At 47.5% G+C, this 26261-nt stretch overlaps 1 protein-coding gene across 1 annotated transcript in view; it reads right to left on the bottom strand.

Annotated features, from left to right (window-relative positions):
• The window catches only part of LOC135203651 (ribonuclease 3-like), a 69566-nt gene that overhangs the window by 6214 nt on the left and 37091 nt on the right, over positions 1–26261 (bottom strand). The window contains exons 10-16 of the mRNA XM_064233504.1: positions 9217–9394; positions 8912–9086; positions 8608–8751; positions 8262–8471; positions 7239–7400; positions 1040–1200; positions 96–241 (exon numbers count right to left, since the gene is read on the bottom strand). Of these exons, the coding sequence (XP_064089574.1) occupies positions 96–241; positions 1040–1200; positions 7239–7400; positions 8262–8471; positions 8608–8751; positions 8912–9086; positions 9217–9394 (1176 nt within the window). The remainder of the gene's footprint in view (positions 1–95; positions 242–1039; positions 1201–7238; positions 7401–8261; positions 8472–8607; positions 8752–8911; positions 9087–9216; positions 9395–26261) is intronic.

Here is a 26261-nt window from a genome sequence, read left to right as displayed (position 1 = left end):
GTCATTGTAATTATATCCAATGTAATATACTTCCAAAACTATGAGTAGATATTTAATCATTCAAACAAAACTTATTCCTAAATGTATTATTTTACCTTTGGAATTCATTAGGGCATCCCTGGCAGCATTCATTTCTGCCTGCTGAATTGAATGACCCGAGGCCTTAGCAAGACGGCGTCCACGGAAATAAACAGCAACAGTGTATACCCGAGTGTTTGTGGGACCTTTGCATTCAATTACTCTGGAAACAGATTAAGTGAGTGGGAATAAGTGAAATAAAGGTAAAGAAGATTAATGTAGTTTTGTATGCCTAAATCAGTGAATGACTTCTGGGAAATCAAAGAGGTCTTAACATGCTCAAACAGTGCCTAAGACCCCATAGTAAAAAGGACAATTGCAATTACAATTACAATTGAATAGTAAGTCAACTAAAGAGTTGCCTGTAAGTAGCTTTTCTCTGTGGTCAGTAGTCTTTAGGTTTCCTTGAGGCAAGCATTTATATATCAGTACAATTTCAATATACCATTCCACTAAGACTTGAAAAATGTTGTGATGAGACTAACATGCATACAGCACTATATTCAAAAAATTTGCATTTGTGGCTAGATTTCAGCTTGACAAATGAAAGCATGAAAAATGGAAACTATAAAGTAGAAATAAAGTATACAGTAAAACAGAATTGGTGAAAAAGTTAAGGACATACAAGTATTTACATTCTTATGCCAGTATTACCAATGTGCCACCAGGTAATCATAAATTTTGGTGATCTACATTAGGTATAACCTAGTCATTATCTATTTCTAAGAAAGAAGCATATGTTAATTTTACACTGATCCAGTTGGTTCCAGTTGTACAGTTGCTCATTCAAAACTGAAATTCTCTGCAGCAAATATTAAAATTATTATTTTGAGCAAAATAAAAGGTGGAGAAGACCACCAAAGGTAAACTTATGGAATAGCTGAAACCTGCTAAAACTTTGTGAAGAATAATGAAAGCTGGAAGGTAAAAAAAAAATAAAAGCTTTGATAACCAGACTAACTTGTAAATGGGAATATCAGGTTCTCCGCCATCCATTGTTCTTAGTGTAAGACAACACTGTTGCAATTTGCTCTTTGGATCATTCCAGTCTTGATTCATGATGAAATGATGGAGACGTGGGAAGAAGCATACTTGACAAAACATTCGACAGTGATCCAATCCCTGAACAGATAAACAGCCTTCGTGAAAACAGTACACATTCTACTGCTCTACTAAGTATACTGTACAGATTTTTGTGGTATATGACAAATATGTGGTTTTTGGGAAAAAGGAAGAAATTATTTCCAATTCCTCTTCTTATGGTCTTACCCTTGGTCATAACGGGATTTATTTTACTTTACACACTGGGTGAATTTGATAAACACACTGAATGCTGCTACTTGCTTAGGGCAAAGAAATGGTAAGATATTATTACCAAGCTTTCCCATGATTTCATTTCAGCATTTAAAACCCTAGCAGAAAAAATATTAAAGTTGTGAAATCCTAGTACTCAGAGAAATATGTTTACTCTATACCTACAACTACAAAATTCTACATTATAAACTGACTTATTTAATACTAGTTTTAGACCTTGATATACTTTACAGCTGCTGGACACAGAAGGGTAATTTTAAATCTAGTCTACTTACTACTTGATGTCAGTTTTAAGTTTAGTGCAGAACATAAATAGTACAACAGATAAGCTTATAAGGCTAATGTACGTAATGAGTAAAATGTGTCAAGTGAATAAGACTTCAGATAATTTAAAAAATCACAATTTATGGAACTAAATTGTATTTTTCCTAACTACAAACCTGAGGTCCTTTACATAGGGAATTACTATCCAGTGCCAGCTGGACCGGTCGTAAGATTACTACCAAGGTAGTTCGGCAGAAACTGCTTGTCCAATGGTCGGAGGTAAACATATCGCTTTGCTGTAGGCCCAGGAACAGAGTGAGGGGTGGCATGAGGTGGGACTATATGTAAAGGACCTCAGGTTTGTATAGTTAGGAAAAATACAATTTACTTTCAAAAATTGTGATTTGTTCTGACATGTAATACAACCCCTCGGTCCTTTACATAAGGAAGACTCACTTATTGGTGGGTGGAATCTGAGTCTTGTGAACAGACTGGTGTTCGCCCAACCTGGGTTCCCTCCCTGGTCGTATGAGCAAAGGGGGAAACCTAGCCTCCGTCCAACTAATTGGAGTGTGCACTGCAAGATCAGTGGTCAGACCTCTGGACCAATTCATAAGAGGGAGGCAAGCATACCTCTTATGAATAGCAAGCAAGAGCTAGGTCCTATGTAAGAGCCAAATATAAAGTATTGGGTTTGTCTCTTACTGGTGTCCACTTTCCCCCCATGCTAGGGAAGGGACGGATAAATGCTTCTATCCCTAATGAAAGGGATAGAATGGAGCTTGGTTACGTAGCTTACCTGCATCGCCATCCTGTCCAGCGTGGTGATGACCACTACCCTCTGCCGACAGGGAGGGAAGAAAGAGGAGAAGCCAATCACACACTCATTCACTCTCCATTCATGCAGTCTCACAAGGACGAGATGCTACCTTGTCCAGTAAAGGAGCTGGGTAAGCTACAAAAACTTAGTGAGCAGCCACCACGGGTCCCAAGGAATATGTGTCCAAGGACCTGTGGGCAATATCCCGAAGGTAGAAGGAGGTGAAGGTGGTCTGGTTGGCCCAAACCCCTGCCTTCAGTACCTGTGTCACGGACAAGTTCTTGCGGAATGCAAAGATTGGACCAATGCCTCTGGCTTCATGGGCTCTCGGACAAAAGGTACTGGTGTCAGCACTCCTGTCGGAGTCGTACGCTTTCCGGATTACCTCACGAAGCCAGAAAGAAACAGTTTTCTTGGACCCTTCTTTCTTGGTCACCACGGTGCTAACAAAGAGGCGTCGACACTCAGGCCTTAGGTGTCGAGTTTTCTTCAGATAGCGCTGTAGCAACCTCACAGGACAAAGCAGCATCTCATCCGCACCATTATCGGTGAAGTCTTCCAGGGAGGGGATCGTGAAGGACTTGAACCTGGCGTCAGGGACTGAAGGGTTTTGAGTCTTCACTACGAAATCCGGGACGAAATAGAGCGTAACTGATCCCCATCCCCTCGAGTGTTTAACATCGAAGGAAAGACCGTGAAGTTCTCCTACTCTCTTCGCCAAGGCCAGCAGAAAGACGGTCTTGAGGGTCAGATCCCTGTCTGACGACTCTCAGAGCGGCTCGTAGGGTTTGAGAGTCAAGCTCCTTAAGACAAGTCACATCCCACCCCGGGGGCCTGAGTTCCCTGGATGGGCAAGACCTCTCAAGCTCTTCATCAGGAGCAATATTTCCATGGAGGTGGAAATATCAACTCCTCGCAGTTTAAGGACTAGGGCCAGGGCGGCTCTGTAGCCTGCCTTTGACTACGGAGACAGAGAGGAGCTTCTCTCGACGAAGAAAGACGAGGAAATCCACTACCTGCTGAAGACGGACCACTTTCCCTGGTGTACTAATGCAGAGAACTGTCTAAGGTAATGAGCCATCTCTGTTGCTGCTCGGTGAGAAAAGCCTCTCGCTCACAATAGATGGTGGATAACCGCCAGCTGTGAAGACAGGGAATAAACTGCCTGCCGGTACTATTCAATGTGCGGTGCCTCCGAGAGAAGAGCCAGCAGGGTGCCACCAGAATCATCCGAAGATTGCTGGTAATCAGCACTGCTGATCACCTTGCATATCAGGCAGAACGGGGGAAAGGTGTAAACTACGAGGTTGTCCCATGGGTGTTGGAACGCGTCCTCTGCAGCTGCCCATGGGTCCGGCACAACTGAGTAGAAAACCTGAAGTTTTCTGTTGTGCCGGATGGTGATCAGATCCACTACTAAGCGCCCCCATAGATCGAAGAGCCTTTCCGCCACATCTGGGTGTAAAGACCATTTGGTCCCAATCACCTGATTCTGGCGGCTGAGCTTGTCTGCCACTACATTCCTCTTGCCTGGAATGTATCTGGCTGACAGCTCTACCGAGTGAGCTACGGCCAACTCGTGCACCTCCATCGTCAACTGGTGCAACAGGAGGGATACAGGACCCCGTTTGTTGACGTATGCTGCTACCGTGGTGTTCTCGCTCATCAACACCACTGAGAGTCACATCAGTCGTTCCTGGAACTCTTGGAGTGCAAGGAAAGCAGCCTTGAGTTCCAGGAAGTTGATGTGAAGGTACCTGTCGTGATGGTTCCACACTCCTGCAACCAGCAACTCTTCCAGGTGTGCGGCCCAACCCTCGTTCGATGCATCTGAGAACAGCAGCATCTCCAGAGGGGGAGTGCGCAGGGGCACTCCTATTAAGAGGTTCCTGTCATCTAGCCACCAGACCAGGTCCTCCCTTACTTCCTGCGTGAGAGGAACCAGGAAGGATTGTGGATCCTGTGCCTGTGACCAGCACTCCTTTAGTCTCCACTGAAGAGACCTCAGGTGAAGGCACCTGTGAGGGACTAACTTCTCTAGTGACAACAGGTGACCGATAACGACTTGCCACTGCTAAGCTGACTGTTCCTGTCATGACAGGAACCGTCTGGCTGCCTCCCTGAACCTGCTGATCCGCAAGTCTGCGGGGAAGACTGGTGCTGCTACCATATCGATCAGCATGCCCAGGTACTTTATCCTCTGCTTGGGTTCGAGATCTGACTTCTCAACATTTACCACGATCCCCAGATCGCGGCATAAGTTGAGGAGTCGATCTGTCCTGTAGCAACTGCGAGTGGGAGCTCGCCAGGAGCAGTCAATCGTCAAGATACCTCATCAGACGTATCCCGACTGAATGGGCCCAAGCCGACACCAGAGTGAACACTCGCGTGAACACCTGTGGGGCGGTTGAGAGACCGAAACAAGTGCCCTGAATTGGTACACTGTCCCGTCAAGGATAAAGCGGAGGTACTTCCTGGAGGACTGATGGATGGGTATTTGGAAATACGCATCCTTCAGGTCCACCGAAAGCAGGAACTCGTTCTCCCTGATGGGATCGACCACTGAGCATGCTGTTTCCATCAGGAACCGAGTCTGGCAAAAGAATCGGTTCATGAAAGAGATCTATCACCGGTCTCCAGGCCCATGTAGACTTCTCCACCAGGAAGAGTCGGCTGTAGAAACCCGGTGACTGATCTCGCACGATCTCCACAGCTCATTAGCTCAGCATGGTCTTGGCTTCTTGTTTCAGTGCTACGTCCCTAGCAGAACCGGGGACATATGTCTAAGGTGGACCGGGTGTGAAGTGAGGGGTGGCGTCAACTCGAAGGGCAGTAGGTATCCCTCCCGAAGGACATCCACTACCCAGGTCCCGGCTCTGTAGTGCTGCCAAGTTGCCCAATGGCTCGCGAGCAGCTGAGACGGTTCCCAGTCCGGGGGCGGAACCTCTGGAGCCGGGAGCAGAAGTACCAGCGGTCCCCATCTTCTTCTTCCCTGAGGAAGGAGAGACAGGAGGACCAGCTGAAGACCCACCTGTCCTACCGGACCGTGACAGACCCTTAGAAGTCTCTGAGCGCGACTTCTTAGCAAGGGGCGAGGCCACCTTCTTCTTCCTCGGCTGGAGGGCCTTGGAAGTCGAAGGGGAAGAGGCGGCAGAAGACGACGACACCTTCCTCTTCTTCTTGGACTTCTTCTTCGCCAGCTTCCTCAGGACAGCATACAGGTCCTCCACACAGGATGGGGCTGGGACAGTTGCGGTAGCAACACGGCCCAACTCCACCTGTCCGGAGGGACCTGCGGGAGCAGCAGCACTTCCACGGGCAGGAACGGAGACAGCAAGTACGGCAACAGCTACCGGAGGATGGTCTAGAGGAGAGCTCTTCGGCCACTCAAAGTCAGGGGACGGGGCGAGGACAGCAAACCCAGGCGGCGGAGGAACCATCTCCTTCCGGGGCACGTACGGCAACGGGGGGGCTTGTACCGCGGCCGAAGGGGGTGACCATGGTTACATGCTGGGTATACACCAGGTGCAGCATAACCCGGTGTTGACACTGTGGTGGTAGTCCTCGTCTCCACCCCACGAGTGACAGAGGCTGCAGCCAGGTGATGAATCAGCCCCTGGATACTCAGTGCCCGGAAGACTCAACGATCGCCACACCTGCTGGAGGTCTCCACCCGCGGAGGCAGACACACCTGGAGAAGCAAAAGTCGGGTTAATATGGGAGGTTCCTGTTCGCTCACAGGGGGATGGATCCTACCCTGAACGGACAGAAGTCCCCGAGTACAACTCAAGGTCGGGGTGTAGCGCTCCTTCCTCTGCTCTCAACAAATCGAGTGAAAAGGCAGAGCAGGACACATCCCCCAAAGGGGAGAAAGGAAGACGATGTGTCTGCCACCAGAGGTGTCGAGGGAGAGCTTTCCGAAGACACCTTGGCAACGTTACAGGGTTTCCTCCTCTTCTCGTACAACTCCCACTGCTCCTCCGACCAGGAGACACAATTATCACAAGGGACAGCCCGAGAGCATTGACGCCCTTGGCACTTAGTACACAATGGATAAGGGTCCACGGCATCGTTGGACCAAAACACCCCACACTTGCGTCCTCCCACTCCAGGGCAGACACTCCAGTTGGATGGGGGGCAAGGGGGCTCCTCCACTTCGTGGGACTGCATGGTGTCACAGCAATGCAACTCCATAATAAATGAACAAAAATAATAGAGAGAGTACTTACAAACTTATTAACACTAGTATTCTTAAAGAAACAGGTAGAAGTAAGCAGCTTTAAGTTTATTCTAATAATAATCTCACGACAAAGGCGGGCAGAGGCGAACACACATCTTCTCCCGACGGTGGTCGAAAGCCAAGTGATATGTTTACCTACAGTTGCTGCCAAACTATCTTGTTAGTAAATCTTACGACCGCTCCAGCTGGCGCTGAATAGTAATTTCTTATGTAAAGGACCGAAGGTTTGTAGTACGTGTCGGAACAATATAAGATTTTACCATATGGTAATCATAGCTTTCAAATCACCAATTCATCAGTGAATAATTTCTTCTGAAACAATGTTACTACAGAAAATCTTCATTCAGCTCAAAAAAAAGAAAGAAAGAAAAAAAAAAAAGTGGCCTGAAATAAAATAGAAACCTTGCTAAGATTCATCACATCAAAACTTACCCTATCAATATACAGGACACAGAAAAGCTTCAACTCAAAGTGGTCCAAAATAAAAGCCAAAATTTCCTGATTAATTGCATCATAACTTACCCTATCAATGTACAGGGCGCCAAGAAATGCTTCCAGCAAGTCAGCACGATCTTTTGTCTTCAGTTCAATTTTTAAATGAGAGTACATTGCATAGGTAGTCATCCCCAAATCATCACAAACTACTGCTTGAGTTCGATTGTTGACTAAAGATGAACGAAGTAACTGAAGGAAAAATTAAAATTAAAGCACAAAATTTTAGACTTTAGATATACGTATACTGTACAGGGCTTTTTTCCAAGAATATAGATAAGATTCCTAACAAGCAAATGTAAGCAAATATGCTGTAAATGATGCTCTTTAGTAGGCTTGTTTTCCTGGAATTTTTATTCCAGATTTAATATGCAGCATAAATAACTAGTGAACATCACTTGAATTACTACATTTTGCTAACAAAATTACTGCTTCAATATGCTTTGTGGCCATTGTACCACAGTAATGGCGGCTATTTTTCTCTAAATCTGGACTAGGTAATTTAAATGTTTACAACATGGCTTCTAATAACTAAGTTTCTTGATATCTTAGGACAATTAGCTTTAGATCCCTTATTTAAATATTTCTATTCTGGCAAAATAACGCTGCTAAATACAGTCAAAAGACACTCGATGGTAAAATTTCCATCTGTAAATTTTTCTAAATTTAGCTTCAAATTCAAAATAATGTCAATTTTTAGTTACTGATACTAATTGCATCCTCCTTCCCCTCCTCCCTTTACAACAGGGGACTGTGTAAAACAGAACTTTGATTAGAGAGGCAGGATGGGCCTACCTGAAACACAATGAATTTTCCTTGGGTGATATTGTATATAAAAAAAAATCCTGAAACCAATCTTGTGAAATTATGATCAGGTTCTTGTGTTAAGTGGTTTTATTCCTGGTAGATATGGATACTCGTATAAGCTTCTGTAGTTCAATAAGATTCCCTTTTTTATATTCACTTAGGTTGATTAACCATCACTAATTCAAATCATAGAAGTAATGCCAGCCCTTTTGTAGAATATTACCTATACTTCAAGGCAGTACTTACTGATAGATGTCCCTCATGATGTTCTGGAAAATGCTTGTATAGATATTCAGAAGCTACCAACTGTAGAACTGTGTCACCAAGAAACTCAAGTCGTTGGTTTGAGCCAAGGGTAAGATTGTTAAAGCCAATGCTACGATCAGTGAAGGCACGTGCTAATAGACGGATGTGGTTGAACTCTACACCTATGGATTCTTCAAACTTGGCCAATTTCTGTAATAAATGATATTACCAGCATCTAAATACTACCAAATAATTTTCTCAGCAAATATAACAGCTGTGCTTATAATCCACTACATTAATTCCAAAATTGTAAGTTTTCAAAAAACTACAAGAGGCAAATACACACGGTAAGGATGGGGAAGGCTTTGATCCACTTGCGATCACCATGTGGTTCCTGTTCTTGCAAAGGATGGGGTGGATAATTGACCCAAATACCATACAACTGGTCTTCACCCTTGAACAATGTAGTGCTTAAAACACTGTCTGCTTCCTGTTGCAAGAAATTAAGATTTAAAAACTCGTCATATAAGCTGCTATATTTCCAAATTATCCCCATAATTCAACAAAGTATCATGTAATCATATTTGGTAATGGGATACATAATACAATTAAGAAGGAAACAATAATGAATAACAGATACAACAGTTCACCTCAATCCCACTGTCCAGGAAAATAGCTCCCATAAGAGCCTCAAAGCAGTTGGCCATAGCATGCCTCAGTTCAGAGTCGTGACATAAGTCCGAACCATGAGCATACAGCATAAACTGATCTAATCCTAGTTTCTCTGCCAACACTGCTAAATGTTGATTCTGTACAATTGCCGCTCTGGAAGAGTTACAAGAGCTATACAAACTTATATAAAGTTATGTATAAAGCAAATGTTAATGAAAGATAAGTTAACTCAAAATGAACAATCTGTTTCACATCACAGAAGTAGAAATTATGAAAAACACACCTGTACGTAGCTAACCCACCCTCCTCTAGACTTGGAAACAGATGGAACAGATGTATTGAGGTCAGGAACTCAACAACAGCATCACCCAAGAATTCCAGCCTTTCATTATGAGTTATCTTGCTCTCAGTCTCTAAGTTTCTTCCAAACCGGGACATGATGTTTATAAGCGTATTTATTCCTAGAATAATGAAGAATATGGTTCACAGGCTGCACAAAAACACAACAGTGAATTATGCCTAAAGAAGACATTTATCAACCCTGAAAAATAACACTAATTACATGTAAATGCACTACAACTAAAAAAATAGAAAAAAAGAAGCTTAAATACAAGCAAGTTAAGACCTTTGCATCCTTAACCCTTTAACACCGATTGGACATATTAAATGTCGATATAAATTGTCTGATGGGTGCCGATTGGACATATATACGTCGATATAAAAAGTTTTTTTTTTAAATTTGCAGAAAAATAGTTATAGCCCTACTAGGCGAAAACTTTTGAATCACATGCCTTGGGGGATGCTGGGAGCTCACGGATCAAGGCGTTGTTTTGTTTACAATCGTTACGCAGGCGCACAAGTGAGAACTTTCTCCTCGCACTAAAAAGCATCAGCGACACATCTCGGAAATTATTTTGTCACTTTGACATAATTTTTGCACCATTTCATATTAGCCTTTACATAAAGTTATATGTATGAAAATGTGCGCAATTTCATGTAGAATACAACAAAAAACAACTCAAGGTTGTAGCTTTTATCAGTTCTGAAATATTTTCATATAAATAACGATAAGTGCCAAAATTTCAACCTTCGGTCAACTTTGACTCTACCGAAATGGTCGAAAAACGCAATTGTAAGCTAAAACTCTTATATTCTAGTAATATTCAATCATTTACCTTCATTTTGCAACAAATTGGAAGTCTAACACAATATTTTGATTTATGGTGAATTTATGAAATAAACTTTTTCCTTGCGTCCGCGCAGTAACTCTTCCAAAAAAATCATAAATTTTTTCGTCCGATTGTCGTAATGTTTGCACAATTTTAAATTAGCAGTTACATAAAGTTTTATATATGAAAATGTGTGCAATTTCATGTAGAATACAACAAAAACAACCCATGGTTGTAGCTTTTATCAGTTTTGAAAGATTTCATTATAAATAATGATAAATAGAAAAAATTTGTCCTTCGTTCAGCTTTAACTCGACCGAAATGGTCGAAAACTGCAATTGTAAGCTACAACACTTACAGTCTAATAATATTCAATTAATTACCTTCATTTTGCAACAAATTGGAAGTCTCTGGCACAATATTTTGATTTATGGTGAATTTTTGAAAACATCTTTTTTTTATGTCCGCGCGTTACGAATTCATGCATCATTTTGTGATAGTATTTTCTCTGTGTTGCCTTGATCGTTTTACAATGTATTATACACCAAAATGATCGCAATTTAGTGTACAATGCAATGAAAAAAAAATAAACTTGTTAGCTTTAACTGTTTTGCTCACAGCGCGATTTGTATACAATTATATATGAAATTTTTTTTGCACTCATATATCCCAATATTTATATATGATAATGATATTTTTTTTCATTTCTGATGGTTGCATACTAAACTTCAGGCCGGCGGGAGACTATTTTTAAAATACCGCTTCGGCGTTTAAGGGTTAAACAACAATAAAAAATATATATATATCTGGAAAAGATTGATGAAAAAATCACAATTTTTGAAAGTAGATTGTATTTTTCCTAACTATACAAACCTGAGGTCCTTTATATATGGAATTACTTTCGGTGTAGCTGGAATTATGGCCGTTACATTCTTGAACAAGGTGGTTAGGCAGTAACCACGTACCATGTGGCAGGCGGGTAGGCCAGCCTGCCCGGATGTAAACACTCCACTATCCCTTTCAGCCCAGATTCGCACAGGGGTGGCATGAGGTTGGCATATATGTAAAGGATCTCAGGTTTATATAGTCAGGAAAAATACAATTTACTTTCAAAAATAACAATTTGTCGAAAATTGTATTTTTCCTAACTATACAAACCTGAGGTCCTTTAACAATAGGAATATACTTTCGGCGTAGCTGGAATTACGGCCGTTGAATCTTGTAAAAGGTGGTTAGGCAGTAACTACCGGATGTAAACACTCCACTTTGCCTTTCAGCCCAGGTAGAGATTGAGGGGTGGCATGAGGTGGGCATATTTGTTAAAGGACCTCAGGTTTGTATAGTTAGTAAAAATACAATTTTCGACAAATTGTTATTTGTTCCGATATGTAATACAAACCTTTCGGTCCTTTAACAATAGGAAGACTCACCGATTGGTGGGAGGAATCTGAGTGAGCCTCTAGAACTGACTGGAGTTCTGCGCACCTAGGCTATGACCTGGAGCGAGGAGGAGTGCCCTGCTGCCTCTGACAACTTGATCAGAGTATAGGAGCTGCGTGATCAAGAGTCAGACTTCTGGGTCTTTTCGAAATGAGTGAGGGATCGTGACTCATCCGAAAAAGGGCTGTGAAGAATATTGGCGTCGGAGACATTAATGCAAAGTTCTGGGAAGGGTTTGCATTATTGTCAGTCTCCTTCCTCCCATTGCTAGAGGAAGGAGCGGGATTGCTTCTATGATTCTGATAAGAAACATAAAAAGGATGCTTATGTATAGGCTGGTTGGACGAATGATGCGGTAAGCCTATACATAAGCATACCGCATCATTCGTCCAACCAGCCTGTATAGGCTTACCGCATCATACAGGTTGGTTGGACGAATGATGCGGTAAGCCTATACAGGCTGGTTGGACGAATGATGCGGTATGCTTATGTATAGGCTTACCGCATCATTCGCCCAACCAGCCTGTATGAGTTCGAGTCCTATCCTCAACCCGAAGGACGAGGAAATTAGGAATGGAGAGACGGGGCGTGGAAGGGGGAGAGCCAGTCACTCTCGCATCCTTCTTACCTCTACAACTGCACACCATGGACGACAATCGTCCGACCAGCCAGTGTGAGTTTGAGTCCTATCCTCAACCCGAAGGATGAGGAAATTAGGAATGGAGAGACGAGGCGTGGAAGGGGGAGAGCCAGTCACTCTCTCATCCTTCTTACCTCTACAACTGCACACCATGGACGAGATGCAACTTGGCATGTCGAGGAGCTGGGTAAGCAAACACATCTTGCAAGCATCCATCACTGGTCCAGGGAAATGAGGTTCCAAGGACCTGTGGGCAGTCCAGGAGGGAAAGAAGGATATGGTCACAATGACTTATCCATCTTCCTGTCCGACATATTCTTCGGAGTGATGTCCAGTACCCATACTGGTCTATCCGTTTGCAGCGAAGTGTCTCGCGGTCTCGTATCCCACTGCAGCGAAGACTCTCGCGATCTCGTACCCCACTGTGGCGAAGTTTCTTCGTCTCCGCGGTGGAAGGACACCAACACTCCATGGTGGGTGTCGATGGTTATGGGTACCGGAACACGCTAGTAGGTCGAAGTAATGATTGATCTGGAACAACTGATACTAAGTCCACAGCGTAGATCGTGGCGGTCTTGGACGCTTCGACAGCTGCCGACTGACTGCATTCAGTTGTGTGAGGCGAGCTGTCCAAGCATCCGAGGCGTAGTCACGTGACCCTCGCCTTTTGAAGGGTTATGCCCGAGAGACCATACAAATCGTCTATCTGTTGCCACCGATGCCGGAAGGCGAGATGATGATTCTCTCAAGGCATGTGCCCAACAGGCGAAAGTCAATTGCCTTCTAGAGACCGAGGTCCCTGATGGCAAGACAGAAACAACACTATGTGCCGTTGAAGACAAAGGTGGTAGGTGAATGCAGACCTACGTCTTTACAGCCAAATCAAAAGAAGTAACTCTCAAGATTCTGAACTTAGAAAAGTCCTGCCAATGACACCAACCCGCGAAGACGGTTTAATCCCTGTGATTTACAAAGGACTGAAAACGCTAAACCGCTACTTCATTGCTGTTCAGTGAGAAGTCAGAGTTGCAATGAAAGTGGAACGCTTTTCAGTAATGAAAACACAGGGATGTACTGCCTGAAGAACCACTTCTCATGGGCTAAATCATCATCATCTTCTTCCCAGGTTATCCAGGGAGGACATCTATATACTTGGAAGTAGAGCTGGCAGGGCGGGGGACAGGTGATGTCTTCCGTTATACAGGGGGTCCTCGAGTTACGATGTTGATCCGTTCTTACGATGCGTCGTAACACGATTTTCAGTGTAAGTCGGAACATTGAAAAATACCACATGATTTAATGTAAATACCTATCAATAACAACGAGAGAACAATTCCTTACCTTTATTAGTTTGATTGGCTTGCACACTGGAGAGGAAGCTGCGGTGCTGGAGAGACTGGGGGAGGTTAGTGAAGAGAAAAAGAACCTCCAGAAGTTGCTGGAGATGCTGAGGCAGGTGATTCAATTATTAGACCACTACGCTGCTTAGTTATCACTGTCGCTTTCATAGGAGCAGATCCTTTCACATGTTCAACGATGCGCTCTTTATCTTTGATAATGGTAGCAACGGTCGAACGACTAAGGCCAAGCGAGCGGCCAATGTTTGTTGGCGTTTCTCCCTTCTCAGATCGCTTTATAATGTCCACTTTAATTTCCATGGTGATGGCCTTTCTTTTCTTCGATGCACTACCATCAGAAGAGTCCGCCTTGCGCTTGGGAGCCATAACAAAGAGCAAAAAGTTACAAAAACGATACAACACGAGGGAGAGAGAGGCAGTGTAAACAACCAAAATGGCGTATGGGCGAGGAATGAGCGTAGCGAAGCGACGCCGTCCTCTCCCCCACAAAGCGTATTCTTCCGCCGTGCGCCCGGGACTAGTTCGCGTTTGTTTACGTTGCTTACGACGCTAAACCGCGTAAGACGGAACGACGCAAAATATTATATATTTTATGGGGAGCGTTCGTAACCACGAAACATCGTAAGTCGAGACCAGCGTAACCCGAGGACTTACTGTACATCTACAATTTGGGGTGAACAATGAACAATTGCACACCTATGAATACGAGATATATTTAGAAGACAAACTCAGATGTCTGAAGAAATCATTCCGCATTATCGCAGCGGCAGGTGCGATGCAGCAGGAGACTAGGCTATAGACTTCTGTTACTGTGCGGTAAACAAAGATGATAGCGAGTCTATTGAGATACTCTGTCTGAAAATTCTCGCAATGTTCAAGGTGATGCAGTAGAGATGGTCATTCACATATGCGAGAATTCCAGCCAACCAGAGACCTAAGTCTGTGATTGCCGGGCAGATTCGGTTCGGTAGTCAATCATTGTAGAGGAGAGACACATAATCTGACCGTGCGAGACATAATCCGACCGTGCTATCTCGGAGAGCCAGATAGTACTGGGCTGCGGCAGGCAGCCCAATACACCGCTAGCTCTCGCTCGCTCGTCATCCAAGTTGCCAGGTAATCCAATCCAAGAAGGAATGCGTTCGGCTAGAACCATCGAGCGCAAAAAAATACACTCGAGCATTTGCATTTAATCGAAACAGATTTCTGTGAATGCAAATGCTGAGGTGTTGTTGTTGTAACAATACCATCAGTATCTCAAAATTGAAACTGGCAACTCCTGGGAGGTTTGCAGGGCAGTACTAAGTTTCAGTTCAATTAAGAAGATACTATTCGTCTCGGTCACAACCCGTAGAGTTAACTACGGTATGTGCCTACACCTCGGACAATTCAACTGATAACAGAAGCATGTCGCGAGGGCAATATACGTAGTATATTTGTAGGTTCCTGTACATAGACCTCCATCCTAAATTCTCTTCCATTCAAGGAACAAGAATAAGGACTGGAAGCCGACACCCTTTATTCTCTAATGAAGAGAGTGAAGGAGAAGTTTTCCCTGAAAAAAGACTTCTATGGGGATAACAGGATACCGAAGACGATAGTTCAAGCCAAACTGGATGTTCCCACCCGTTCTTCTCTATCCCAGAATTGGCCGCCTAATGAGGCGACGGACCGTCTGGTCCATCAAGGCTGAGCCCTTCCGGAGATATTCTTCCTTCAGCAGCAGTGCTTTTCTCAAACGCTAGAAATTCCAGGAATTCGAACATTCAGCGAGATTCCTGATTATCTTAGTAACAAATATCTGGGATTCTCGTCTCGCCCACTCTGGACCGTGGTTTCGCCCAAGTGTTTGCAGATCGTAGAAGACTAGAACACTCGGAGAGTGCTAGAAATTTCGAAGAAATCTAAGCACTTGGCGAAACCCCCACCGAATTCGTCAGACGATCATCGGGTGGTGGTCCTCCCGATTCCCGTAGAAATCGAGGATGGGGCAAGATCCTTCCTCAACGACGGGGACTTACGTCCGGTAGGACCCGAAGGTCCCAACAGGAACGCAGTCCCCAACGTGGAATCCTACGGAGAACGCTCTGCAGGATCCCTCCCCTTCCCTTCGCAGCCATAGGGAGAGAGGGAATGGGGGAGGAAGATTGGATACTCGCTCGCCTTCCCAGTGGAACTAGCAGTCGAAGAAGCGATTACGAGCAGCCATCACCGCACAGTCTAGGAAAACGTTACCGTCTGGAGAAAACGTTTTCCCGAGGAGGGTTACGAACTCGTACTGTAGGCTAAACGTCTGCCGCCACCGTGACCGTCGTCTGGGTAGGGCTGAGCGAGCACCTGACAGGAGAGAGCCGATACCGTCCTCCGACGCTTCCCAGTCCTCGTCGAGGTCGAAACCTCTCAAGAGGACCGAAGGGGGAGCCCACCCTGGTCTCTGAGTGCGTGGTCTAGATGGACCGTCACGTGAACGGCGGTTATGGTCCCTCCGAGAGTCTGGGAAGCGTCATTCGTCCTCGCCAGCCCCCCACGATCTCCTCCAATGACTTGAGCAAGGATCTGTTGGTCCCAAGACCGAACCAGGCCTGTGGCCGGACCGTAAAAAGTGCATTCCTCACGGTCACTCCTGTTCGCCTCGTTCCTCCCGGTGTAGCCTGAGGAGGGAAGGGACAGGTGAGGGAGACCTGATGCTCCTACCCTGCCTACTAGGCTGGGAAGACTGCAGGCGATCATCAACCACGGTGACGATCAAGCTGCCAGTCTGGACCAGCGGTCTTCTTGCGGAGAAACGCTGGACCAAGAACGGAGCGTCAGTCTCTTCAGGAGAGCTGCTGGCAATCAGGCTGCACTGGTCGAGCGGCTCTCCGGAAGAGAGCGGCTAGGCCGAGAGCAGCGGCGACGGTCCCAAGCGTCAGAAGAGCTGCTGCTGGTTCCCCTATCCGTACGGTCCCGGTGGGAGCGGCGGTCAGGGGACCGGCAGAGTCCGCTGTCGTGGTGGGAGCGCGCCCCTCGCGATCACTCCTGATCGCCTCCCTCTTCCCTGTGTAGCCCGAGGAAGTTGAAGGGATAGGAGAGGTAGGCCTGACACTACCCCCTCGCCCACCGGTAGAACCTGCGTGCTGGGGGGGGGGGGGCTGCAGACGCTCGCCAACCTGCGGTGGCGATCGATCTGCAGGCCTGGTCGAGCGGCTCTCCCGGGAAGAGCGGCTGGACCGGCAGAGTCCGCAGTCGCGGTGGGAGCGAGGCCTGTCCTCACAGCGCGTCACGCCACTTGGACCAGCCAAGGCTGGTCGAGGGGACCGCTTCCTCGCCTCAGCCCCCGGCTGGTCTGGGACCGTCGCGTCAACCCTGGGTACCGGCGACTCGCCACGAGAGCGATCGCTAGCCTGGTGAGAGTCACCTGGGCGACTCCCACCAGTCTTCCGCTCCGTGCCTGGATCCTGGCGCCGAGTGAACTCGGTTGCCTGGGTCTTGGCTGCACGGTCACCCACAGGTGACCGTACACTCGGTACCTCTTGCGAACGAGAGGCCGAGACGGTACCTGGCATCAAGGCAGAACTCTGGCGCCAGGAGAAGAGGTACTGGTGTTAGCCGGTACCTCTCCGGTCCCCGTCATCTTCTTCCTTGCAGGAGAGACGGGCCCCGTTCCCGAAGGAACAGGAGGACCAGCAGAAGCCCCAACTGTCCCACCGGAGTGGGACAGACCCTTAGAGGTCTCTGAGCGAGACTTCTGAGGGGGGTGGGAGGAGGTGGGGGCTACCTTCTTCTTCTTCGGCTGGGGGACCTCAGAAGTCAAAGGGGAAGAGGCGGCAGAAGACGACAGCGATACCTTCCTCTTCTTCCTAGACTTCCTCTTCGCCAGTTCCTCAGGACGGAGTTGAGGCAGTTGCTGAAGCAACACGGCCCAACTGCACCTGTCCGGAGGGACCTGGGGAGTAGCAGTGGAGAGAACGCTTCCTTGAGGAGGGCTACGAAACTCCTACCTGGCAGGTGAAGCGTCTTCCACCCCCGAGACTGGTCGGTCGTGCGAACGCGACCATTGTCTGGGTGGGGCTGTCTCTGAAAGAAAAGGATTAATTAAAAGAGGGCTGGATGGCCCGCCTCCACCGGTCTCTGCGTGCACGGACCCGCAGGAACGTCACGTCACGTCAACACGCACGATCGCTGCTATCGCCGGTCTGGCGAGAGTCACCCAAGCGACTCCTACCATCTTCCACTCCGTGCCTGGGTCCAGACAGGGGGAGCGAACTCCGCAGTCTGGACCCTGGCTGCACGGTCATCCGTAGGTGACCGTACACTCGGTAACGCTCGCAAGCGGGTGGTCGAGAAGGTTCTTGGTCCGGAGGTGGAACCTTCGGAACCGGGAGAGGAGATACCAGCGGTGGCCGGTACCACCATGGTCCCCGTCTTCTTCCTCCCCAAGGAAGGAGAGACGGGCCCCATTCCCGAAGGAACAAGAGGACCAGCGGAAGACCCACCTGTCTCACCGGAGCGAGACAGACCCTTAGAAGTCCCATGACGAAACTTCTTAGGGGGGAGGGACCACCTTCTCTTACGGCAAAATGTGAGGTCAGATGCATAATCAAACACCACTACTGCAGCAAAAACATTTTTTCCCTTTATGTTTTTCATTATTGTTATTTATTAATTACAGTTTATTTAAATAAATATTAATATAATACTGTTAAATGAATGTGAGATAATTAAGATCACCTATAATAAAATAGTGGGACAATTAATAACCATATGTTCACTAATAGGTATTATTTTCAAAACAAACATTCCGTAAAACACAAAAAATATATGTACATAACAATCAAAATATAATAATGTTTTGCAGTTCAACTTGTGAATTTTAACAATAAGTATGACTATATAATATATTTCACCATATCGATCTTGAAGTTGAAGAGTCGTAAAATTCTGAGGATGGTCCGGGAAAAGGATTCGTACTTTGTGATTACGTTTCGCTACAACACCATGTGGTATTTTCATACCACTATATTGATGACACATCACTACGACACACTGGTATTTTTCATACAACTATACGTTAAAGTTAAAATGATCATATTATATTATGTATTGTTTTCACGAAGGAATAATTATATAAAGAAAATTATTGAGTAAGTTTTGCCGTCAGCAGTCAGAAAATCACGAACATGGTAACGTTCAAACCTAGTGCCATCCATGGCATATGTCTATAAATAGAACAGAAACAGAGGGCAGTCATTGGATAACAGATCTCCATGGCTACCAACCAACCAATCAGGTGTTAGTTATACTACTCTGTAATTTCTTAGAATGAACGTTTACACACACGAAGCTAACGATGATGTGTGTGCTTACAAGTACGTAGTTTTTAGTTATTAGTGTAAGTATTTTACTGATTTCATGAAGAATAGAATGATTCCTTCTCATTACTTTGAATGCAAAATGGCTTGAAGATTCTTCCGCAAAAAGAAGAGAAAAAAAATTTCTTTAGAAGAGGATACCTATTTACTAACACGGTTGACATACCTTCAAAACAAAATTCAGCTCTTTAATCTCTGGAAAAATGTTAATCTTTCTGTCTGCTGGTCACACCCTTTATATCCCCAGCAACTAACAACAACAAAATTTTTGTTTGTTTTATCTTCCAAGATGTAGGTATTACCTGTAGGTACAGCACATTTTTTAACAGTATGCCCATACACACATACAGTTGCACGTGTGCTAATACCTATTGGTTTCAGAGACTCAAGTTAACACTTAGAGTATAGTTGAGAGGAGAGAGAGAGAGAATTCATCCTAGATGGCCTTGGTTCATCTCTCTAATCTCTCGAGGAATGTTAAGATTTGTTCCCCGCCATTTGCATTATTTTGGTTTATACAACATGTTTAACTGTTCTAGACTAACCATCTATAATTTCCAAATCAGTTGATTAAGGCACAACACCGAAGGATTTTTTACTTTTTGTTTTACTCGGTAAAAAGAACATTTGTTACTTGAACTATTATTTTTTTTTAGGATACACAAGTAAGTGAAAATTTATTGAAGTAAACGCGTTGACTTAAAGGAAAACGTTATTTTGGTCGTTTTATCACTGCCACAAACCCATAACAATGCAGTGTATGTATGATAATTCTAAACTATTATTCACTACCAAAATGACAATTTGTCGAAAATTGCATTTTTCCTAACTATACAAACCTGAGGTCCTTTAACAATAGGAAGGTAACTAGCGGCAGCTGGGACGGTCGTAAGCTTCGAACAAGGGGAGAACGGTAGTTAACTGCTTGTCCGATGGGCGTGCGCTGCGCCCGCGCGCCCGAGAGGTGAAGAATCACTTTTGCTTTAGGCCCATGCAAAAAAGTTGCAGAGTGAGGGGTGGCATGAGGTGGGACTATATGTAAAGGACCTCAGGTTTGTATAGTTAGGAAAAATGCAATTTTCGACAAATTGTCATTTGTTCCGATACGTAATACCCAAACCCTCGTCCTTTAACAATAGGAAGACTCACTTCTTGGTGGGAGGAATCTGAGTCTTTTTGGTGAACAGACTGGTGTTCGTCCAACCCTGGAGTGCCTCCCTGGTCGTAAGAGCAAGGGAGGGATCCAAACCTCTGTCTGATTGATCGGGGTGTGCACCGCAGGATCAATGGTCAGACCTCTGGGCCAAGTACTAAGAGAGAGGCAAGCGTATCTCTTCGTACCAGCAAGCAAGAACTTGTTCCTGTTTGCAAGAGACAATCATAAAATGATGGATTGTCTCAAATTGGCATCCACTTCCTCCCCCTTGTTGGAGGAAGTGGTGGATATTTACTCCTATCCCTACTGAAACGGGATAGGATGGTGCTCTATTGAGTAGCTCAACCTGCATCTCGTCCTTACCCAGCAGGGTGACGACCGTGTCCCTCTACCCAGAGGTAGAGGGAAGAAAAAGATGGGAAGAGGAGCCAGTCACATTCTCATTCCTCATCCATTCTTACGGTCACACCAGGACTCGATGCTGTTCAGCCTGCGAGGGTCTGGGTTAACTACACAACGTGTTGAGCAACCACCACGGTTTCCCAAGGAAAAAGATCCAAGGAACTGTGGGCAATATCCCGAAGGTAGAAGGAGGTGCATGCGGTCCGGTTGGACCAGGCGCCTGCCTTCATTACCTGCGCCACGGAGAAGTTCTTGCGGAACGCGAGAGAATGATGAAGAGGCGTCCACACTCCATCCTGGGTGTCGAGTTTCTTCAGACAGCTCCGTCGCGCCTTCACAGGACAAAGCAGCATAGCCTTCGTATCGGAGGCGGTGAAGTCCATTAGGGAGGGTATTGTGAAGGACTCGAACCAATCGTCAGTTACCGAAGGGTTCTGAGTCTTCGCTACGAAGATCGGTACGAAATCGAGCGTCACAAATCCCCATCCCTTTGTGCTTGACTTCTCAAGAGAAGTCATGCAGTTACCTAAGACGAAAAGAAGGGGATAGTCATATGACCTATCCCTCTTCTCGACTTTGGTTATGTACAGTACTCATACTGACAAGCTATTAAGACGAAGTAATGATTGCTCTGGAACAACCGAACTAAGTCCACAGCATAGTTCGTAACTGACTCGGGCGCTCTGACAGCTGCCGACTGACTGGTTCGGAATCAGTAGAGGCAAGTTGTCCAAGCATCCGGGTAAGTCACGTGACCTTCGCCCTTTAAAGAGTTATGCTGAGAGACTAAACAAATAAAATATTTGTTAGTCACCGATGCCGGACGGCGCGGCGATGATTCTCTTAATGCATAAGCTCAAAAGGCGAAAGTCAATTGCCTTCAAAAGACCGAGGTCCCTGATGGCAAGAAAATCTCATAGACGTTGAATCTCAGCTTAAGGAGAAACAACACTATGTGACGTTGAAGACGAAGGTAGGCAATGAATGCAACCTACGTCTTCCAGCTGAATCGAGAGAAGGAATCTCAAGATTCTAAACCTGTGCTTACAAATGACTGAAAACGCTAACCGCCATTTCATTGCTGTCCGGTGTGCAATGAAAGCGGGGCGTTCTTCAGTAATGAAACACAGGGGAGTGCCGCCTGAAGAACTGCTTCTCATGGGCTGAACGTTTGGAAGTAGAGCTGGCAGGTGTGGGAGTAGGCGATGTCTTTCAATACATCTGCTAATCCGGGGGTGGGGTGAACAATGAACAATTGCACACTCCGAATACAAGATATTTTGAGGACAAACTCAGATTCCGCAAAAATCATTCGCATTATCGATATACGATGCAGCAAGAGACTATTACAGAATTCTGTTACCGTGCGGTAAACAGAAAGATGAGAGTCGAATAGATATCTCTGTTTAAAATTCTCGCAATACCGAAGACGATGAATACTAGCGTCACAGCAGTAGATGGTCATTCATGTATGCGAGAATCCCCATTAATCAGAGACTTAAGTCCGTGATTGTTGGCAGAGATACGGTTGGTATTCAATCAAAGCAGGTGAGAAAGACATAACCAACCGTCCATCTCAAAGCGGCAGCTGGTAACTGAAATGCCTCGGGCAATTCAATACGCAGTAGCTGTCGCTGACTCGTCATCCTGAGTTGCCAAGTAATCCTTTCCCACGAAGGAATGCGTTCGGCTAGAACCACCGAGCATAAAAAGATATGCTCGAGCAATTATATTTATGCGAAAACGATTTCGGTAAATATAAAAGCTTAAATGGTGTTGTTGTGACACACCATAAGTATATAAAATTTGAAACTGGAAACTCCTGGGAGGTTGCAGGCAACCCGAGTTGCAGTTCAATTAGAATACTTTTCGTCTAAGTCGCAATCCGTAGAATAACCAGGATATGCGCCTACCCCTCGGACCATTCAACTGCTTAGCAGAAGAATCATGTCGCGAGGTTAATATACGTAGTATATTTGTAGGATTCTGAACAACGATCTCCATCCTAAATTCTTTCCTTCAAGAAAACAAAATAAGGATTGGAGATCGACCACCTTCGGTCTCTATCAAAGAGAGTGAAGAAGTCTTCCTCGAAGGAAAGCTTCAATGGTGAACAGAATACTAAGACGATAGTTCAAGCCAAACTGGATATTCCCGCCCGTTCTTCTCTATTCCAGGTTGGTCGCCTACTGTGAGATAGTCTTCTTTCAGCAGCAGTCTTCTTCCTAATGCTAGAAATTCCAGGAATTCGAGCATAGGCGAGGTTCCCGATTATCGTGTAACATATCGGGGATTCCCGTCTCGCTCACTTTGGACCGTGGTCTCGCCTAAGTGTTTGGAGATCGTAAGAAACTCTAACACTCTGAATGCGCTAGAAATTCCGTAGAAATCTAAGCAGTCTGCGAAACCCCCACCGAATTCGTCAAACGATATCGGCTGGTGGTCCTCTCGATTCCCGTAGAAATCGAGAATGGGGCAGGATCCCTCCTCAACGACCGGGGCTTACGTCAGGTAGGACCCGAAGGTCCCCCCGGTAGCGCAGTCCCCAACGTGGAATCCTACAGAGAAATCTCTGTAGGATCCCTCCCCTTTCCCTCGTAGCCGTAAGGAGAGAGGGAATGGGGGAGGAATTGGATACTCGCTCGCCTTCCCAGTGGAACTAGCAGTTGGAGAAGAGTAGGAGCAGCCATCGCCTTGCGGCGATGGCCTCTCAGAGTCTGGGAAAACGTATCGTCAGGAGAAAACGTTTTCCCCGAGGAGGGTTACGAACTCTCACTGTAGGTAAGGGTCTGCCGCCACTGTGAACGTCGTCTGGGTGGGGCTGATCGACACCTGACAGGAGAGAGCCGATACCGTCCTCCGACTCATTCCAGTCCTCGTCGAGGTCGAAACCTCTCAGGAGGACCGAAGGAGTATTTAAATACGGTGTCCGAAGACACGTAGAAAAGCCGCTGTCGCAGTAGAGGAGGTGGAAGTAGCTTGATCGACCGGCCAGAACTGAGAGAGCCTTCTTGTCCGGAGACGAGAGAGACTGGTTCAAGACAGAATCGGCAAGCTCCGATCGCGGCAAACCCACCGTCGGTTTGGGTTCCCTCTCGGGCCCCAAAACGACTCGAGCAGAGACATGGGCTCTGCTGGTGGGAGCGGCGATCCTTCCCCCAGGTCGTTGTGCTGACGAATCAGTGCAATAACCTGGGCAAAGTTACTCTGAATCTCGGAAGTTACAGCGTCTTGAGGAGTAGGACCATCCAGTCCCTCCAACAAGAGCAGCTCCCAGGACCCTCCTCCTTCAGAAGAAGGACAAGCAACAGATCCCTGACGGTTGCCTCCAATCACTTGCGCGTACGTCTGGTTGGTCCTAAGACCATACCTGGCACGTGCAGCGTCGTGACGGGATCGTGACGGCGGGCATCTCTCACGATCACTCCTATATACCTCGCTCTTCCTGGCGTATGCCGAGGAAGTTGAAGGTATCGGAGAGACAGAACTGACGCTACCCCCTCCCCCCCCCCCTGACGGTCGCCTCCAATCACTTGCGCGTACGTCCTGGTTGGTCCTAAGACCATACGTGGCACGTGCGGCGTCGTGAAGGGATCGTGAGCGGCGCACCTCTCACGATCACTCCTAGCTACCTCGCTCTTCCCGGTGTAGCCCGAGGAAGTTGAAGGTACTGGAGAGACAGACCTGACGCTCCCCCCCCGCTCGCTGGCAGGACCAGCGTACGTGGGGGGCTGCAGCCGATCACCAACCCGCGGTGGGGATCGATCTGCAGGCCTGGCCGTGCCGCTCACCTGTGGCGAGCGGCTCGACTGAGCACGTCGACCCCGGTCCCGTGCGTCAGACGAGCTGCTGCTGGTCACCGTATCCGCCCGGTCCCTGTGGGAGCGGCGGTCAGGTGACCTGCAGAGCTCACTTTCGCGGTGAGACCGGTGAGCGTCCTCGCGGCACGTCAAACCGCTGGTACCAGCCGAGGCTGGTACCGTCGGTCGAGGGGACCTGGGGGACCTCTTCCCAGCCTCAACCGTGGCCGGTCAGAGACCGTCACGTCCACCCGCCCGAGGTACCGGCTGGTCGCTACCGAGAGCGGCACTGGCCTGGCGAGAGTCACCTGAGCGGCTCTCGACAGTCTTCTGCTCCGTGCCTCGGTCATGACGCTGAGCGAACTCAGGCGTCTTAACTTTGGCTGCACGGTCACCCGAAGGAGACCGTACACTCGGAACTTCTCGCGGACGAGAAACCGAGCCGGTACCTGGCTTAGCAGCAGAGCTGCCAAGACCAGGTGAGGGTGTACCAGCTGGCTACCGCTGGTACACCCTCACCTGGTCCCCGTCTTCTTCTTCTTCTCAGAAGGGGAGACGGGCCCCGTTCCCGAAGGAACAGGAGGACCAGCAGAAGAACCCCCCCGGTCACACCGGAGTGTGACGAGCCCTTCGAAGTTCCCGAAGGAGTCTTCTTAGGGGGAATATAACCAAAACCGGTTACCAGCTGGTCGGCCTGCGGAGAGCGGCCGCTGGCCTGGCGAGAGTCACCTGAGGCGGTTTCTCGCAGCCTTCTGCTCCGTGCCGTGGTCTTGGCGCCGAGCGAACTCTGGCGCCGAAACTTTTGGCTGCACGGTCTCCCGAGGGAGAGCGTACACTCGGGATCTCCCGCAAACGAGAGACCGAGCCGGAACCTGGCGTAGCGGCATCGCCGCTAGCACCAGGCGAGGAAGTACCAGAGCTAACCGATACTCCTCTGGTCCCCGTCTATCTCTTCCTTACGGAAGGGGAGACGGGCCCCGGCTCCCGAAGGCTCGAAGGAGCAGGAGGACCAGCAGAAGGACCCCCCGTCCCACCGAGGTGGGACGGGCCCTTAGAAGTTCCCGAAGGAGACTTCTTAGGGGGGGAGGCAGCCTTCTTCTTCTTCGGCTTATGGGCCTTAGAAGTCGAAGGGGAAGAGGCAGCAACAGACGAAGACGAAGATGACACCTTCCTCTTCTTCGTCAGCACACGCAGGACAGTCGTCAGGTCCTCCATCCAGGCCGGAGTCGGGCCTATTGCCGAAGCAACACGGCCCGACTGCACCTGTCCGGAAGGACCTGGGACTGGGGAAGACACACCATGGGCAGGACCAGCATGGACAGGCGCAGGAACCAGGAGCGACAGGAACAGCAACCAGCTCAGGAGCGGCAGGAACAGCGGCAGCGGTAAACACAGAAGGGACAGCCAAGCCAGTAGCGGGAACCACATCAGCGACAGGTACGGCAGGCCCAGCCATCGCCTCGTAGAATCATCGGCAGCCAGCGGGAACCTGGTACTGGCGGCCGGTCTAGGGGCGAGCTGCTGGAACAGCGGAAGTCTGGGGCAGGCAACACGAAGAAAACACAGGCGGCGGCGGCATACCCCTCCTCGGTACGGCGGCGACCGGCCCTAGATGCGGCAGACGGCGTCACCGACACAGCATGGGGAGTGTAGACCAGCGGGGGGAAGCAGCATAAGCGGCCGTGAAGGTTGTAGTGGAGACCACTCCAAGGTCACCGCCCCAGACCTCGCTAGACGCTGCAGCAGATCGTGGATGCTAGGCACGCCCTGCAGCCGCAGTGGCCCATACCTGTCCAAGGTCGTCTCCCACGGATGTAGCACCTGCGGTAGCACAGATAGATTAGTAAGAGGGGTTCCCTCACGCACGGGGGGGGAGACATGCCCCACCCCGAACGGAAGGAAGACCCCAAACACAAATACGAGGAAGCTGAGCGGGGGGGCAGGAAAGAAGACGAAGAATCGGATACCAAGGGAGTCGCGGGAGAGCTTTCCGACGACTTCCTGGCAGACCT

Source organism: Macrobrachium nipponense, chromosome 36, assembly GCF_015104395.2.
Source record: "Macrobrachium nipponense isolate FS-2020 chromosome 36, ASM1510439v2, whole genome shotgun sequence".
Classification (NCBI taxonomy): domain Eukaryota; kingdom Metazoa; phylum Arthropoda; class Malacostraca; order Decapoda; family Palaemonidae; genus Macrobrachium; species Macrobrachium nipponense.
The sequence above is the reverse complement of the archived record's forward strand: the minus strand, read 5'-3'. Positions and strand labels throughout refer to the sequence as shown.